Genomic DNA, 17252 nt, shown 5'->3' with positions numbered 1-17252 from the left:
CATTTCTTTGATGACTAGTGAGGCTGAAAATTTTTTCATGTATCTGTTGGCTGCTCATATATCTTCTTTTGAGAACTGTCTATTCATATCTTTTGCCCACTTTGTAATGGGACGGTTTTTTTTTTCTTTTCAGCACACTTGGGTTCCTGGTAGATCCTAGATGTTAGGCCTTTGTCAGATATAGAGTTGACAAATATTTTTTCCTAGAATATGGGCTCTCTCCCTGCTCTCTTGATGGTTTCTTTGGCTTTGCAGAAACTTGTCAGTTTGGTAAGGTCCCACTTGTCTCTCTTATCTCTTATGGCATGGGCACTTGGGGTTTTGATCAGGAATTGGTTGCCAGTTCCAATTTCCATAAAGGTGTCTTCTGCATTTTCTAAGGATCTTATAGTTTGAGGTTTTACGTTTAGGTCTCTGATCCATTTAGAGTTGATTTTTGTGTATGGGGATAGATAGGGGTCCTGTTTCAATCTTCTGCATGTGGCCAGCCAGTTTTCCCAGCACCATTTACTGAATAGGTTAAAGAGAATTTTTAAAATGTCATTATACTCCTACCAAAAATTGGGAAGAAGAAAAGAATGGAAAGGTAATTAACAGTTTTTCCTCTATAGATGAGGGTTACTAAATAACTAATTTTAGCTAATATATCAGTAAATAGAGGTATATTATTAAGAATTATAATGGTAACAGCCTAAAGATAGAAATAGTAAAAATTACTTTCCACTGAAATATGATCTTGATGATAAGACTCTCACTTTTCATAACAAACAGTTTAACACCCATGGAATTTATACATATTTCTATGACATAAATATCAACTTTCTTTTCTTCTTTTTTCCCCAAGAAAAGTAAATATTTACCACATGGGAAGCTGCTAAATTACCATAAATATAAGTGTCAGATGATTTAAAAAAAATATTTTACCTTTCTAAGTTTAGGCCTTGGAGAAGAAATGGTTTTACTCAATTCGTTTGTTTCTCTGTGCTATCATTAGCATTGCATCACTGTGGTCTTTATCTTCATCATCATCACTGTTTTTATTATCAATCTCCATCAAGAAGCTCAGGAGAACATAATGAACCCTGGCACAGAAGGTATGTATGCTTACTCCAACCTAATCACTTACCAGGTGTGTGGTCCCAGGCAGACCACTTAGTGTATGTAGGTAGCTCTTTCCTTACTTATAAAATAAAGAGAATAATAATCCCTAATCTGACCTGTATATTGTGAGAATCAGAGGAGATCATGCACGTAAACGTGCTTTATAAACTATAATGTCCTATAAAAATGGAAAGCATGATTATGATCTGCATGTCCATACTCCTCCAATATTTACCAAGGCCTAAAATCACATATCACATTTTTTGGTATCATGATTGACATGTTAAAGGTATAAAATCAGTAATTTTTCAGTTTTTTTTTTCTTTGAGAAGTAAAAACCTTTCTGTTCATTAGGAATTGATAATATAAAGTGAAAAGGAGAATGTATAATTTGGAACATATAAAGATTATATACATGTGCTTATATAACTTGTCCCATTAGAATACAGCCTATTTGACTCAAGAATGTTGGTAAAATTGCAATAAACATGAGATAGTACATAATTTCAAAGAATCTTCTTATAAAATATTAATTATAAAAGAAAACTTTACAGTGGAGAAATCTGACAGGCACTGCCTTACTCAAGTGATCAGAGTAGCATCATTAATGATAGGCAAATCCACATCCCATAACTTATCTGGAAAGATACAATGTGCAGAATATGGCATAACTTTTGGATTTCTCTTCCCAAAATGTACAACCTGAATATAATCATTAGGAATATCAAACAAAGTCAAATTCAGGAACGTTTACAACATTTTCAAACCAAGGAAGAACTGTTTCAATGTTCTGCCTTTAAGAAGATCGAGGGTCATGACTGTGCACCAGTCTTGTAAGTAAAATGTTGTAATTCTACTCAAAACTCTTCTGTTTCTGCCTATCCAAATGAATTCTTAACTTCCTTACTTCAGAATGAGGATTCTATTCCTTTGGAACTGGTGTTTCTGGGTAGACTATCTCAAACTTTGATTTGAATAAAGTCTTTTTACATTAGAAAAAAAAAGAAGATGATTGAGGGACATGAAAATGCATGATTTTGAATGGCTCTTTCTTTTATTATTATTACTGAGAAATAGCTCATAAAGCATACAATTCATGTTTTTAGAGTATACAGCTCAGTAGTTCCTAGTATGTTCACAAAATTACACAATCATCAGTGTCTAATTCCAGGACACTTCATCACACCAAAAAAACCTTCATACCCTTTAGTAGTCAGTCACTCCCATTCCCCCATCTTCCCAGTCCCTGGTAGCCATTAATCTAATTGTGTTTATGGATTTGCTATTCACGGCATTATATGTAAATAGACTCACACAATATGTGCCCCTTTTTGGTCTGGCTTCTTTCACTGAGCATAAAGTTTTCAAGGTCAATCAAAGTTGTGACACATGTCATTCCTTTTTATAGTTGAATAATATTCCATTGTATGGATACACTGCATTCATCAATTGACAGATAGTTGGGTTGTTCCCAATTTGGAGTTGTTATAAATCAAGTTGTTGTGCACATTCATGTACAAGTTTTTGTGTGGACATATGTTTTCAATAATCTTGAATAAATACCTAAGATTAAAATTGCTAAGTCACGTGGTAACTTCATGTTTAACTTTTTGAGAAGGTACCAACCTAATTTTTAGGGCAGCTACACCATTTTACATTTCTATTTCCATTTACATCACAGTGTATAATGGTTCCAATTTCTCTACATCCTCACCACCACCTAATCTGTCTTTCTTATTTTAGCCATTCTAATGGTTGTGAAGTGGTATCTGATCTTGGTTTTGATTTGCATTTCCCTAATATCTAATGATGTTGCAGATCTTTTCATGTGCTTATTGGCCACTTGTATTTCTTTGGAGAAATATCTATTCGCATCCTTTGTTAATTTTTAATTGGATTATTCATATTTTATTGTTGAGCTGTAAATATTCATTATATACTCTAGGTAGTCCAGATGGTCTCATCAGAAATATGATTTGTGAGTATTTTCTCCCATTCTGTTAGTGGTCCCTTGAAGCACAAAAGCTTTCAATTTTCATGATGTCCAATTTACATATTTTCTCTTTTGTTGCCTATACTCTTGGTGTCATATCTTAGAAAGCATTGTCTATTTAAAGGCAATGAAGATTTACACCTTAGTTTTCTTCTAAAAGTTCTTTAGTTTTAGCTCTTACATTCAAGTCTCTGATCTATTTGGAGTTAATTTTTATATGTGGTCATTTACATTGTTTTACATATGGATATCCAGTTGTCCCAGCACCATCCTTTGAAAAGATTATAAGATTATTCTCCAAAGAATTGACTTGACACTCTTGTCAAAAAATCCATTCACCATATATCTAAAATATACAAGAAACTCAAACAATTCAATAACAAAAAAACCAAATAACCCTATTTAAAAACGGGCAAAGGATTTGAATAGACATTTCTTAAAGGAATACATACAAATGGCCAACAGATATATGAAAGAAAACCCAACATCTCTAATTATCAGAGAAATGTAAATTAAAACATTTACAGGTGTGAGATATCACCTCACACCTGTTAGATTGGCTAGCATCAAAAATATAAAAGATAACAAGTGTTGATTAGGATATGGAAAAGAGAGAACTCTTGTCCACTGTTGGTGGTGAGGCAGGGTAGTCAGTGTAGTTAGACATAGATAGATACGTTTCTTATAGGAAGTTTTTAGCTTTAGAATAGAGGAAGCATTCAGACATTTTTCCTTATTACATCAGAGGGACCATACTGTGGATGGAATGTGGATTCCCAGTCCATCCCACCCCCTCAACTCATCAGAGGAAAAGCCCATCAAGGTGGTTCCCGAACCAGGAATCAAAAGCTATAAAAATGACCATCAGGCCACCTTCTAGCTCACAAATTAACACACTCACAATGTCTAGCAAGTTTCCTGTCAAAGGCAAAACGCGTGTTCTGGGAAAAGTCCACCCTTTCACCTATAAGAGGTGGAGAGGTGGTAATCTCTCCAGGGCAGATACTTGTAAACCCACTCATTAACATATTAATCACTAAGTAGCTATATCAACGTTTTTATCAAAAGCAAAAATATGGTCTTTTTCCAAGATGCTGCTGCTGAGGCACATTCTTCTATATCTCTTCCTTTTTCTCTCTCTAATAAATACTGTTTAAATACTTTGCTGGCTGCTCTGAAATTCCTTTCAGTAGTGAGCCAAAGAAACCATAAATGTTGCACCACACTCCACCGGGCAACAGTAGTATTGTAAATTAGTACAGTCATTTTGGAAAATAGTATAAAGCTTCCTCAAAAACTAAAAATAGAATTACCATGTGATCCAGCAATCCACTTTTTGGTATATAACCAAAGGAACTGAAATTAGTATGTTGAAGAAATGGGTGCATTTCCATGTTCACTTGCAGTATTATTTATGATAGCCAAGATATCGAAACATCCAAAGTGCCCATCAACAGAGGAATGAATTTTTAAAAATGGTTCATATATAATATATACACACACATACATACACATACACAATGTAATACTATTCAGCCTTTAAAAAAATAATATTCTGTCATTTGTGACAACCTGGTTAAACTTGGAGGATATTATGCTAAGTGAAACAAGCCAAGAACTGAAAGATAAACACTACATAATTGTACTTACATGTGGAATCTGAAAGAGTCAAACTCATAGAAGCAGCAAGTATAATGAAGGTCACCAGAGATTATGGGCTGGGAGGGTAGGGAGGGAAAGGAGAGATGTTGGTCAAAGGTTACAAAATTTCAGTAAGACAGGAAGAAGTTTTGGTGATCTATTATAAAGCATAATATAACTATAGTTAACAATAATATATTGCATATTTCTTTTTCCTTTTTTTTATTGTAGAGACAAGGTCTCGCCATGTTGCTCAGGCTGGTCTCAAACCTGAGCTCAGGCAATCTTCTCGTCTCAGCCTCCTAAAGTGTGGGATTACAGACATTAGCCACTGCACCTGGCGGAACTCAGTTTTTAAGGTTTCTCTGAGATCCCCTTGGTCACAAGAGAGTTCTTCCAGTTGGGGGAGGGTAGGGCTTAGGATTTTTAGTTTATATAGTTAAACAAAAAATAACAAACTAATTATTAACTCACAGAAAATAAAAAGCTAGGCAGGAAGTAAATTAATCAAATCCATATATAGACCCCAGATATGTTTTAAGTTACGCTGTGCTTTACTTTGTAATTAAATGCCATTATTTAAAAATCAGGAGATTGAACGTAAAAATCCAGAATTGTTAGCTGGGCGTGGTGGCTCACGCCTGTAATCCCAGCACTTTGGGAGGCGGAGGCAAGAGAATTGCCTGAGCTCAGGGGTTCGAGACCAGCCTGGGCAACTTGACAAGGCCCCTGCCTCTGCAATAAGCCAAAAAATTAGCTGGCCATGATAGCGCATGTCTGTAGTTCCGGCTACTTGGAAGGTTGAGGCGGAAGGATCACCTGAGTCCAACAGGTCGAGGCTGTGGTGGCCGTGAGTGTGCCACTGCACTCCAGCCTGGGTGATAGAGTGAGACTACAAATTTTTTAAAAAGTCATAATCTCATACTTTAAATATTGCTCAGCCTAGACAAATGACCTGCATTTCCTCAAGAAGACCTTCAGATGGAGCTGCACAGAGGCACTCTGGAGCTCCCCAGCCTCCACCCAGTTACCTTCCAAGCCCATCCCAGCATTGCCCCTGCCCTCTAGCAGCCCAGTCTTCTGCTGCTGCTGAAGCCTGCACAAGGCCGATATGGATGGGAGGCAGCACCGGCTGACAAGTGTCATCTTTGCATGAGCATGGGGCACTGGCATGGAAGGCACCCAAGCTTGTATATTTCAAAGTAGCTAAAAAGAGTGGACTTTAAATGTTCTCACCACAAAGAAAGGATAAGTATTTTAAATGACAGATATGCTAAATAACCTGATTTGATCATTCCCCCATGTATATGTGCATTGAAACATCACATTGTACCCCATAAATATATATTTCTTATTTGCTAATAAAAAATAAAATAAACCTTTACAAAAGTAGTGTGCCATAAATGCAAGAGTTTATTTGAAGTCTCATTGTTCACATTGATCTCTGTGTTATCCTTATCCCACTGTCACTGTTTTGATTACTAAAACTTTGCAGTAAATTTTAAAGATGAGAAATGTGAATTCTCCAACTTTCTTCTTTTTCTTCTTTTCTTCTATTTTGCCTATTCTGGGATTTTGTATTTCCATATGAAACAGCTTGTCCATTTTATTGAAAAAGGCAGCCAAGATTTTCATAGGTATTACATTGAATATGTAGATCGAATTGGGGAAATTTGCCATCTTAATAATATTAAGTCTTGCTGTATTGGATTATTTTGCTATGAAGGTATTGACACAAATGGCAAAATTTGAATGAGGTCTTGAGGTGAAAAGGACATATGAAGTTCCATGGTCTATTCTTGCAATATAGTAAATTCAAAATAAAAAGTTTTTAAAAATCTATATAAGTTATTCCTGATTGTCCGGCCAAGCGGGTACTAGTATCCTGATAAACCTGTTCCTCTGAAGGAGGTCAATCTCTAAGAGAGTAAACTCAAGGCACAGCAGTGACTTCAGCATGTTAACTATCAATGAGAGTTTAGAAAAAGATTTGCTACACAGGCTGAGTTCTTAGGTATATTCTCAAATAAACTCCAAGACTCTCCTCTCTTTCTCTATTCCCAATATACCCTGAAAATATTTCAAGATTCCTTAGGAAATACATTTTACATTATATGTATTATATGTATATGTATGCAGATATATATACATGCATGCATGCACACAACACACACACACACACACACACACACACACACACACACACACACACACACACACACAATATTGCCTAAAAGGTCTTGCTTACATACAAAGAAAAGACTGCCATTGTGTTGAAAGATACTTTTGAGGAGCTCAAATTACTTTATGTCAAGGATTTCCTGGTTCTTGGATTTTGCAACATTTCTTTCCCCTTAGTTGAATATTTCACCCTTGCATGTTCATCAATTTGTCACAGACTCTAGGACCAGTTTATCACCAGAAGCAGAAAAGGTTTAATCATCTGTAGTCCCACTTAGCCCAGTCCTCTGATACCCGTTGTAGAGTTACCTTTGTGTTAGATCTCTGTCCTGTGTCTCAGATCTTGAGATGTGGTTCTCTTCTTGGGCTTCAGTTTAGATAGCTGCCTTATTCCCTGGTCTTAAGCCTCTGTTATGGTCCTGGAATTCTATGACACCATGCTCCTTCTAGGCCATCTTCTCTTTCTCTTCTCCTTCCTTCGGCATTCACACCCTTATAACCAGAGCCGAGTGTCTGAGGCTCTGATCCAGAATGCCCCTTCAAGCAGCACTTGCTTCACAGAACCTGTTTCTCTTTGTAGAGTGTAAGGAGGGTACCTATTACTTCATGCTGGACTGCTGTGGCATTTTGGATAGTTATGACCTTAATAAGAAAACTGGTCTTCCAGCTGGTTTATACCTCTCAGGGGGAAGAATGATTGTACGGGAGTTCAGAGCTAGGGGTTTTTAGACAAGTGGTTCTCAATTCTAATACAAATTAAGTCATTTAATTAGAAACCTTGGGAATGCGATTTAATCTCTCTGGGCCTCATTTCCCCTCTGTAAAATTGGAATAATAATACCTATAGGTTCTTCTAGAATGTGTACTAGATGAGCTTCCATGACAGATGAGGAGGGGAACGTTGGGAGGTTGTAATTGGTAAGGGTGGTGCACAAACAGCAGCAAATGATGGGGGCTCAAGTTCACCAGGCCTTTTGAAAGATTTCTCAAGAGCAAAATATCAATGTTAAACAGGTTTCCTCTTTCTTTTTTAATATCTGTGGCTTATTGAACTCTCCTCAAGGAATACCATGGACTATTCTAAGGTTGTGCCAAAGTGAACAGTTGGACTCACTGTAGAGGGGAAAGTGGGATTGACAAGGAGGCTCCTAAATAGACCACGTTACTTGGACATCTCTATTTACTCTTTGAGATAATCTCTGAGAACATAGTCAAGAGTAAAGGTCACCTTCTCTCAGAGTCAAGGGATGACACACACTTTAAAAAATTTTTTTTTATTTTGAAGATGTGGGGTACAATTCAGGGTTAGGTATATGAATGTTCATTATGCAGGTACCCTTGTTAATGATATGTGCCCCCCCCCCTGGCAGTTTCCTACTACTGCCAGTCCCCTCCAACCCCCCAGCAGTTTAAAACTACCGCCAATTCCTTTCTTATAGTATTATGATAATTGTTTAGGGAGTAGACAATGACACACACTTAAAATCAGAAATGGGAGGCTGGAGATCATCTATACCAATGTTTAACCTCACTTGGGAAACTTGCAAAATAATAAAAATTGTGTTTTTTTAAAATTTACAGAGGGGTCTTAAATAAAGTTCCCAAAGAAAAAAGTAGTTGGTAACATTAAAAAATTAATATATTTTGCCTCATAATAACAAAAATTTATGACATCCTAATTCTAGAATTTGGGAACCTCTCATCTAGACTACTGGTCTTCACATTACTCCAAGTAGCCCAGACAGTCTTATGAGCATGTTCAGGGATGAGGAAACCAGGCTGCCATGTTCCCACTTCACCTATCAGAGCACTTCTGCTATCTGTTTAATATGTTATGCTTTATGTAGCATTTTCTAACTCTATGTACTCTTATGACTTGAGTAACTTATTTAATATCTCTGCTACTCACTTCATTCCTTTTTAAAGTCTTGGTAGTAGCAATATTTGTTTTGTAAACTTGTTTTAAAATTTAAATGAGTTAGTAAACATATAGCAGTTGCAACAGTACCTGACATATAATACATGCTCAGTAAGTATCCTTACTGTTATTGCTGTTGCTATTAAAGAAAGAATTCTATTTTTAAAAGAAGTTTGAAAATATGGATGGAAGCAACCCTCACATTAAATAAAAGAATCAGCTCTTCAAGTTTTCTTTTTTTTTTTGAGTCGGAGTCTCACTCAGTCGCCCAGACTGGAATGCTGTGGCCGCTCCCGGCCACCGCAACCTCGACCTGCCGGGCTCCGGCGATCCTTCCGCCTCAGCCTTCCAAGTAGCCGGAATTACGGGCATGCACTACCACACCCGGCTGATTTTTTGATTTTATTGTAGAGATGAGGTCTTGCTGCCCAGGCGGGTCTCGAACCCGCGGGCTCAGGCAATCCACTCACCTCAGCCTCCCAAAGGTGCGGGATTACAGGCTGAACCACCGAGCCCAGTTCAAGGTTTCTAATAGGCCTCCAATGGATGCATAAAATAATAGGTTGCTCATTATCTCCGATCATTATCAAACATCTCTGATGGTCACAAATTTCCTTTTGTCCATCATGCCAAGATCTATTATTACTTGTAAGGCCACAATGATACACCAGTTGTTTATCTTAAGAGAGTCTCAAAGCACTTCCTGAGACTTTTTATTTTCTAGATCACCGTCATTATCACTGTCTTCATCACTGCCATTATTGTCATCAAATACTAACATTTGTTGACAGCTTATTATGAGCCAGATCATGAATAAGTGCTTTACACATACAATCTCATTTAAAACTCACAGCAAGCTTATGATAAAGCTGCTTCTTAGTTTTGAAAGTTTCTTAAAGAAAAATTATTCTGATATTTGTTGGAACAATAAAAAAAAGACATGATTGAGACTATTACAATAAGATTATTATGAGATGGGCGAGAGATTGGTTTCAACTCTGAATACAACAACGACAAGTGGGGATTTATAGTGAAGGAGAAGGGTGAGGGGGTCAATGAACAGAAAATATCTTAAGAGGAGACATCAAGAATAGGGAAATTTTTACTAAACTGATCTGATAGGATTCTTGCTAAAGGCAGGCTAAGGAATTAAAAATCAGAGGTGGAATATGAAGAATGCTTTCAGATATCAAGGGTGATCAGATATTAAGGTTGGGGGGTTGATTTAGTAGGATTCTTGACTGAGCAGGGCAAAAATAGGATAGGGACTAATGTCACGGCCTAGTCAAGAAGATGTTTCAAAGGAGCCTGTATCCAGACTTTATTAAGTTTGGTCAAGAAGAGAGTCTTTATCAAGCTATGTCAAAGTAGCCACAAAGTTTTTCATCGATCATGGTATGCTCAAAGTAAAATATAGTCCTTAAGACAGAGCACATGCTCATTAATATTTATGAAATGAGCAAATGAAGATAAAGAAATGGAGGCTCATAGTGAATAAATAGCTTACACAAGGTCATATAGAGAATGATGTAGCTGGCAATTAATTCAGGTCTGCAACATCCCTAAGCTTCAGCTCTCAGGGATATCATGTATATAGTCGTGGCTCAGGGCAAAGTTATCATTTCATTCTTGATTCATTAGCCAGGGTTTGGGGACAAGCTATTGAAACTGCATGTGCAATTACATGTCTTTCACAAGAAAAAAATACCCATGCCTAGAAGATGTTACTGACCTCTTTCTGGAATTGTGTTACTTGGAAGTGGCTATTTCACAATTGAGATAGGAACTCTCGAAAATATATAAGGCAGGATCCAAGTGAGCTGGGCAGACACCACGAGGTCAGTTCTTTTGACTACACCCGACTGCCCTTAGCCACTTCAGCACCATGAGGGCAACAGCTTGTGTCCTGTTCCTGGCTCTGACATTTGCAACGGTGTTCAGTGAGTATCTCTCTTATAAGATTGCTCCCACCCTGATAGCAATAGCTCATGTCATCTTCTGCCCACATAATTCTTGGATACATTTATCACATAGATAATAAAGGAAGCTCTTTGAAATGCATTTTTGGCCTCCCCCCCTAAAATTGCTAAATCCTATCATCTGAAGGGTTGAGTGAAAGTTAATGGTCATCTAAGGCCGAATGCTTATTTATGCAAATACTTTGTATAACTTCTGAGGAAGATGATGATCCAGACTCTGCTTTGACTTGATATCCACATTTTCGGGGATTTCATTTCTTCATAAAACATTACAATCCATTGTTTGGCAACAGGAGCTATTCGTCTTCTGTTATTGAGTTAAAATCTGCCTCCCAGTCGGGCTCGGTGGCTCAGCCTGTAATCCCGCGCCTTTGGGAGGCTGAGGTGAGCGGATTGCCTGAGCCCACAGGTTCGGGACCCGCCTGGGCAGCAAGACCTCATCTCTACACTAAATCAAAAAATCAGCTGGGCGTGGTAGTGCATGCCTGTAATTCCGGCTACTCGGAAGGCTGAGGCGGAAGGATCGCCGGAGCCCAGCAGGTGGAGGCTGTGGTGGCCGGGAGCGGCCACTGCACTCCAGTCTGGGCAACAGAGTGAGACTCCAACTCAAAAAAAAAAAAAAATCTGCCTCCCTCGAATTTTCAACCACTGGTCCAACTTCTGCCATCAATATCTGCTGCATAATAGCAGATTCTCCCTAAAACTGACTCACTCATTTCTTCTGTATTTATTGAGCTCTAATTATGAAGATTACAAACCCCTCATGTATCATGGCAGCTTTTCCATTCTTTTGGCTACATTCCAATCCCACCCAAAGGAAAAAAAAGACAGCCGTGTTAAGAGCTTCATCCTTTGATACCATGCTCATACATAGTTCTGAAGAGACACTTACATTTTTATGACAAGTTGAAACATAAATCAATGATTATTTTTCTCATAATATTAGGTTCTTCCAGAGTTTAAGTTAATATTGTCTTGTCTTTGACTTTCTTCCAGGTATAGACTGTGCCAAACAGAAGGAACAGGTCAGTATATCTATCTTGACATAAAAGTCTGACTTTTATATAATGTTAAAGCCTGTATCATTAAGAAAATATTTGATACGATATATTAATTAAATTTATGTATGTCTGAAGATTTACTTTCTGAGTTCCAAACTAATTTTATTTAAAAAACCATAGACAGATATTTCTAAAATGGAGGTAGTAGACCAAAGTGGTAAGACATTAGCATCAGAGTTAGAAAGCCTTGGCCTTATTGATTATGTGGTCATGGGCAACAGCACATATAAGATTATCCTAAGACTTAAAACCATAATATTTGAAAAGAGCTTAGCACAGTGTCTGGCACATAGTTATACTCAATAAGGACAAATCATGAGCTATATAATTTTTAATGGGCCACAAATATCTTTGCTTCCCATGTTAGAACATGAAGATTTTATTGTAACCTTTCCTTCATGACTCATTAAGGTAATAATTATTGTTGAGAAAATCTAGGTGTGGTAATAAAAACCTTAGGCCAGTACTCAGGCAATTTGAATTCCAGTCTAAAGTCTGCTGCTTACTGACTGTGTGATTCTGGGCCTGGGCAATTTCTTTCATGTCTTCAAGTCTTTTGTTTTACTTATTAAAGAAGATTATAGGGTTAAGGATATGAACTTTGTAGTCAGACAGGTCTGAGTTCATGCCGTCTTTCATGATCTGGAAGCTAGGAGAGAATGAAAAGGATGAACAAAGGTTATGAACTTGGAGTTTCCCTGTCACATTATGTCTGGCTCTCTGGGTTTTGGGCAGCAGAAGAGGAAGTGAAATTACACTCACTGGTGTATGCTTACTATTTCTTACGATGGAGCATTGCTCTCTCTGGAGTGCTGCACTAGCCTCTGAGGTACTCCTGCTATTGTGTCATGCCCACCATCTTTGCTTCATTCAACAACATTCAGCTCAGCCCTAAAACTTAGGAGGAACATGGAAGTAAACAATGGATGAATAAATGAATGAATGAATGGGTCACATCTGGAGGGAAAGAGAAATTCAACTTTAAGTCTGAGCTTTAACTTTAAGTTATCCAATTAGAGCAATTCAACAATTGGTAAAATATTATGTCTAGAACTCTCAGACAGAAAGAGCAGGAACTGTGTATAAACCCGGAGGAGCCTGTGTCAGTCTGGAAGAGAAGCCAGGGGATACAAATAATAGCTATTATTTCTTCAGTATTTTCCATGCCATGTACTGCTTAGCATTGTACATATATCTTCTTATTTATATATTTTTTATTTGAACCTTACAATGTATTATCACTACCTTCATTTTGTAGGCAAAGAAACTAAAACTTAGAGGAGTAAAATAACTGCTGCAGGGTCATATAGTCAGGATTTGAATGCAGTTGTGTTTGAAGGAAGTACACGTTCTTCAATATGCCTATCGTTTGTTTTTTTTTTTTTAATCAAGAAAATGTTTACTTGGGAATTGCCTGCCTGCTCTCATGGGCAGCTCATCACACTGACTTTCCTACAGGAATTTAGAACAGTGGTTCTTAACTACAAAGTTCAAATACGTTTGTCTGTCTATGTGCTGGTGAAATATTTAACAAGTAGACTGTTACCAATAATTAATAGTAAAAGTGGTCAGTGATGTACTAGTCCTTAAAATTATAGCAGTTATTCCCACAATATAGCTCATATTTGCATGCACACGGAACTTTTTAAATGAGAGAGAGAAATAGCAGGATAATTCATACAGAAAATATACCACACTCCATGGAACTGTTCCATTTGAGAAAATGCCATGCATTTTGAGAACTGATGCATCAACCAGTGTAGAGGAAAAACTATTTTAAATAAGCTATTATTTGCAACCAACTACTGTAAAAATGATAGCACTCATGATTTTACATCTAACATTAAAAAATCTTCACATTTAGTACATCTCAAAGAGGTCAGGTGAGGACCAACAATTGGAATAAGAAAAAAAATGCACTAAGAGACTTCTGAACTTGCTTGAAGAATCCTAAATCCTGGGGGAAAAAATGTTTGAAAGAATTGAAGGTTTTGATATGCTTTTTTCAGGTTGATTGCAGTCCTTTTAAAAAATTACCAGGAAAGATATTTTGTTACTACATGTATGCCCCAATTTGTGGATCCGATGGCAAAACTTATCATAATGATTGTCTCTTTTGTTCTAAAGTTAAGTAAGTATTGAAATATTTTCTTTTTTATATTTAAGGTAAAATTATGCATAAGACAAATTAGAAGGATTGCTTTAGGGCATAAGAAATATGTGAATCATTTCACATTGACTCTAACAAATAGAACCTTTCAGTTGAGAGGATTTGGGAGTCCCTGATATCATTATATCTCTACATATTCTGGCAGTAAGGAGGAAACAGAGAAACCTAGAATCTCCAAGTTGGAAAGAAACTTTAGGTCACCTAGTTAAACTTCCATTTGGTAATCTATTGCTTAAATTCCCTCTTAAAAATGTCATCAAATAGTCTCACAGTCCCTGTAAATTATTTCCAGGGACAATGAAAGTCCCCCTCCTGAGCATGACAGCCCACATCTGTTAGAATAAGTTGTGTTTATTGTTCAGCTACAGCAACTAGGTTCGGGTATGTCAGAGCCCCTAATAATTGGTTAAAAAAAAGAAGAAGAAAGGAAATAACATCTTAATATCTATAAAACTTGAAGAATTTTTTTCTGTTTCAGAATGTAATTTCTCAACAAAACCTATGTCAGAGCTGCAGTAAAAATAATATCAAAAATGAAATAGCCAAAAGCAGTTAAAAGGTTATATAGTAATTACTTCCAATATATGTTAACATTAGCTCACAAAACATAAAATGATGAATGATACTAGAAAGTATAAAAACATATGGGTTCTTTTAAGTATTTTCAAAACATCATGAATGAAAACAAACATTTAGCGTAAATGGCATATTGCTGTTTTTTTAATAAGATAAAAATTAGTTTTTAAGAAAAAAGACTTGTAAAGGAATGTTTACTTTAAATGTAAAAATTATTAGAATGTTTTCAGGGATATAAGCTGATTGTGACATATTTTTGAGCATCATCTTTATGTAACCATCTTCATGTCAAGTTTTAAAAGTATGCCTGAATTGCAGTCATTTCTTTTAAAAACATCAATAAGTGGGAAAGCTTGAATGCATTTTTAGGATTCATTGGTAAAGTTTAGATGCTAATGAAATGCCTGTGGGCTGTATTTCTCATTTGTTGCTATTTTCTCTCCACAGGAAAACTAACGGCAAACTTAAATTTGTACATTTTGGAGAGTGTTGTTGAATCTATCTCATAATTCCAAAATATATTTAAATGCATCTATCACAAGAGACACATTTATTTTCCCCCATAATCTATGCCACATTATCTAATCTTATGTAGATGTATTTATGGAATAAAGTAGACCTAAGGGAAATAAATGTGCACCTGACTCTTGTTTGGGGGCGGAGTTGAATCTTCTAGATTTGTTTACACTTTTGGGTGATGTCTCATAGACTATCTGAGGAAGAAAAAAGGGCTAATTAAGATCAATAATAGGAATCAGAACAATAAAAGTCCCTGAAGCTGATGCATTCTTCTTATCTAGGCTAAGAAAACACCCAATGTATATTGTTTAGTTCTTGAACATTTCTAAAATGTAAACAACTAAAGAGGGAGACTTTGGTCACAAGAATCAGAAAATACTGCTTTGTGTTTAAGACATGGAGAGTTGTTCTGGATTGAGATTGCTCTCTAACTGCTTCCTACCAAAGAACATGTTTGTAAAACGTGGCTGAGCCGGGCTCGGTGGCTCAGCCTGTAATCCCGCGCCTTTGGGAGGCTGAGGTGAGTGGATTGCCTGAACCCGCGGGTTCGAGAACTGCCTGGGTAGGCAAGACCTCATCTCTACAATAAATCAAAAAATCAGCTGGGCGTGGTAGTGCGCACCTGTAATTCCAGCTACTCGGAAGGCTGAGGTGGAAGGATTGCTGGAGCCCAGCAGGTTGAGGCTGTGGTGGCTAGGAGCGGCCACTGCACTCCAGTCTGGGTGACAGAGTGAGACTCCAACTCAAAAAAAACAAAAACAAAAAAAACGTGGCTGGTAAAAATGGTCAGTAAAGTTGTGCAAATTGCTATGTATTGGTTGACGTCTCTGATGTTTTTCTTTTCCTAAGATTTGGGAAATAGGTCTAGGGCCTGAAATCTATCTTATCCCATTATTGCATAATAAGTTTCTTAAGGAGAAAAGAACGTGCCTTGTAAGTCTTTGTAATCCATTTGTGTAATCCATTTGTGCATCGATTCAATCAACAAATACCTATTAATGACTACTTTGTCAGTGTTAGTGCTCTGCCTTGGAGAATACAATGCTGAGCAGAGCAGACATGGTCTTGCCCTCTTGGAGCTTGTGTTCTGTGAAGGAATTTGCTGATTCATACAGTATCTTGCATAGAACAGATATACAAATACACTTAGTAAAATTGAATTGAAATTAAGAACATTTTCACTGAATTATAGCAGAATCACATTACACATGCACTTAACACATGAAAAACTACCTGTATGTTATCTACAAAGAGGGAGAAAAAGAAAATAGAGTCAAACCCTTTTTGAGCTATGTTCTGGTCTTATAAACCCATCAGAGATTTAAGGATCAAGACTGTCTATCACAATGACCCAGACTAATGTCCAAAGAATTCAAGTACAATGTTGTTTGCTGTTTACTTTATTTTCTGTTCTTCTTCTTCTTCCTCTTCTTCTTTTTCTTTTATTTTTATTTTTTTTGGTTTTCAGAATGATACAAGACCATCCATAGGATTACTTAAAAGCATTCCTCTTAAATTTGTGGATAGGATTTAGAGAAGAAAAAAAAAAATCCTCTAAGAAACTCTTTAAAGAAATTGAAAATATAAGCCTCGGCTTTATTCATTTACCTTTTCACCATTTATTTATTAAATAGTCACTCTTTTCCAGATGCCACTAAAAATGCATCAGTGAGCAAACAAATATAAAACTTGTTTCTTCATGAACTAGGGGGGCCAGACCCTTCAGAGAGATTTAGAGGTTCCCTGGAAGGTGGGGCAACATTGGCGATTATTCTAGAGAAATAAAGAAAAAGAAAGAGAAGAGGAGAGAAAGAAAGAGACTGGACTCTGTCTAGTGCAGAAGTCGATTTAATGGGCAAACCGTAAGCCTTTTATCCTAAAGTTTCACAGGTAAGATCACAAGATTTTCACGTGAACACAAAGCCAGGTGGATGAGGGGCATCCCCCCACCCACCAGGTGTTTCCTCAAGCATGAGGAATGACAATCCCAATATTATTTCACTGTTCCTTATGCTTGGTTAATGTTCCTCACAACAATACAACAATTCTAACATCATAATATTCTAATAATCAATAACTTCTAAAACTTATGCATTCCCAATACCTAATGACT

The 17252-nt window shown here is 36.8% G+C and overlaps 1 protein-coding gene across 1 annotated transcript; it reads left to right on the top strand.

Annotated features, from left to right (window-relative positions):
* The first annotated feature begins 10719 nt into the window (after nucleotides 1-10719).
* SPINK9 (serine peptidase inhibitor, Kazal type 9) lies at nucleotides 10720-15116 on the top strand. Its single transcript, XM_008061918.1, has 4 exons — nucleotides 10720-10774; nucleotides 11810-11838; nucleotides 13884-14005; nucleotides 15068-15116. Exons 1-4 carry the CDS (start codon nucleotides 10720-10722, stop codon nucleotides 15114-15116), a joined length of 255 nt encoding a protein of 84 aa, XP_008060109.1.
* The last annotated feature ends 2136 nt before the right edge of the window (nucleotides 15117-17252 follow it).

The sequence above is a fragment of the Carlito syrichta genome, unplaced genomic scaffold (genome assembly GCF_000164805.1).
Source record: "Carlito syrichta isolate Samal-C Ts95f unplaced genomic scaffold, Tarsius_syrichta-2.0.1 Scaffold305639, whole genome shotgun sequence".
Classification (NCBI taxonomy): Eukaryota; Metazoa; Chordata; class Mammalia; order Primates; family Tarsiidae; genus Carlito; species Carlito syrichta.
Note: the sequence above shows the minus strand (reverse complement) of the source record. Positions and strands in the feature narration are given on the sequence as shown.

Excerpts from the sequence above, each read along its gene's own strand:
- SPINK9 (XM_008061918.1), top strand. The coding sequence starts at position 10,720 with ATGAGGGCAACAGCTTGTGTCCTGTTCCTGGCTCTGACATTTGCAACG. Across the intron at positions 10,775-11,809 it reads GACATTTGCAACGGTGTTCA|GTATAGACTGTGCCAAACAG; the intron begins GTGAGTATCTCT and ends ACTTTCTTCCAG. Across the intron at positions 11,839-13,883 it reads GTGCCAAACAGAAGGAACAG|GTTGATTGCAGTCCTTTTAA; the intron begins GTCAGTATATCT and ends TGCTTTTTTCAG.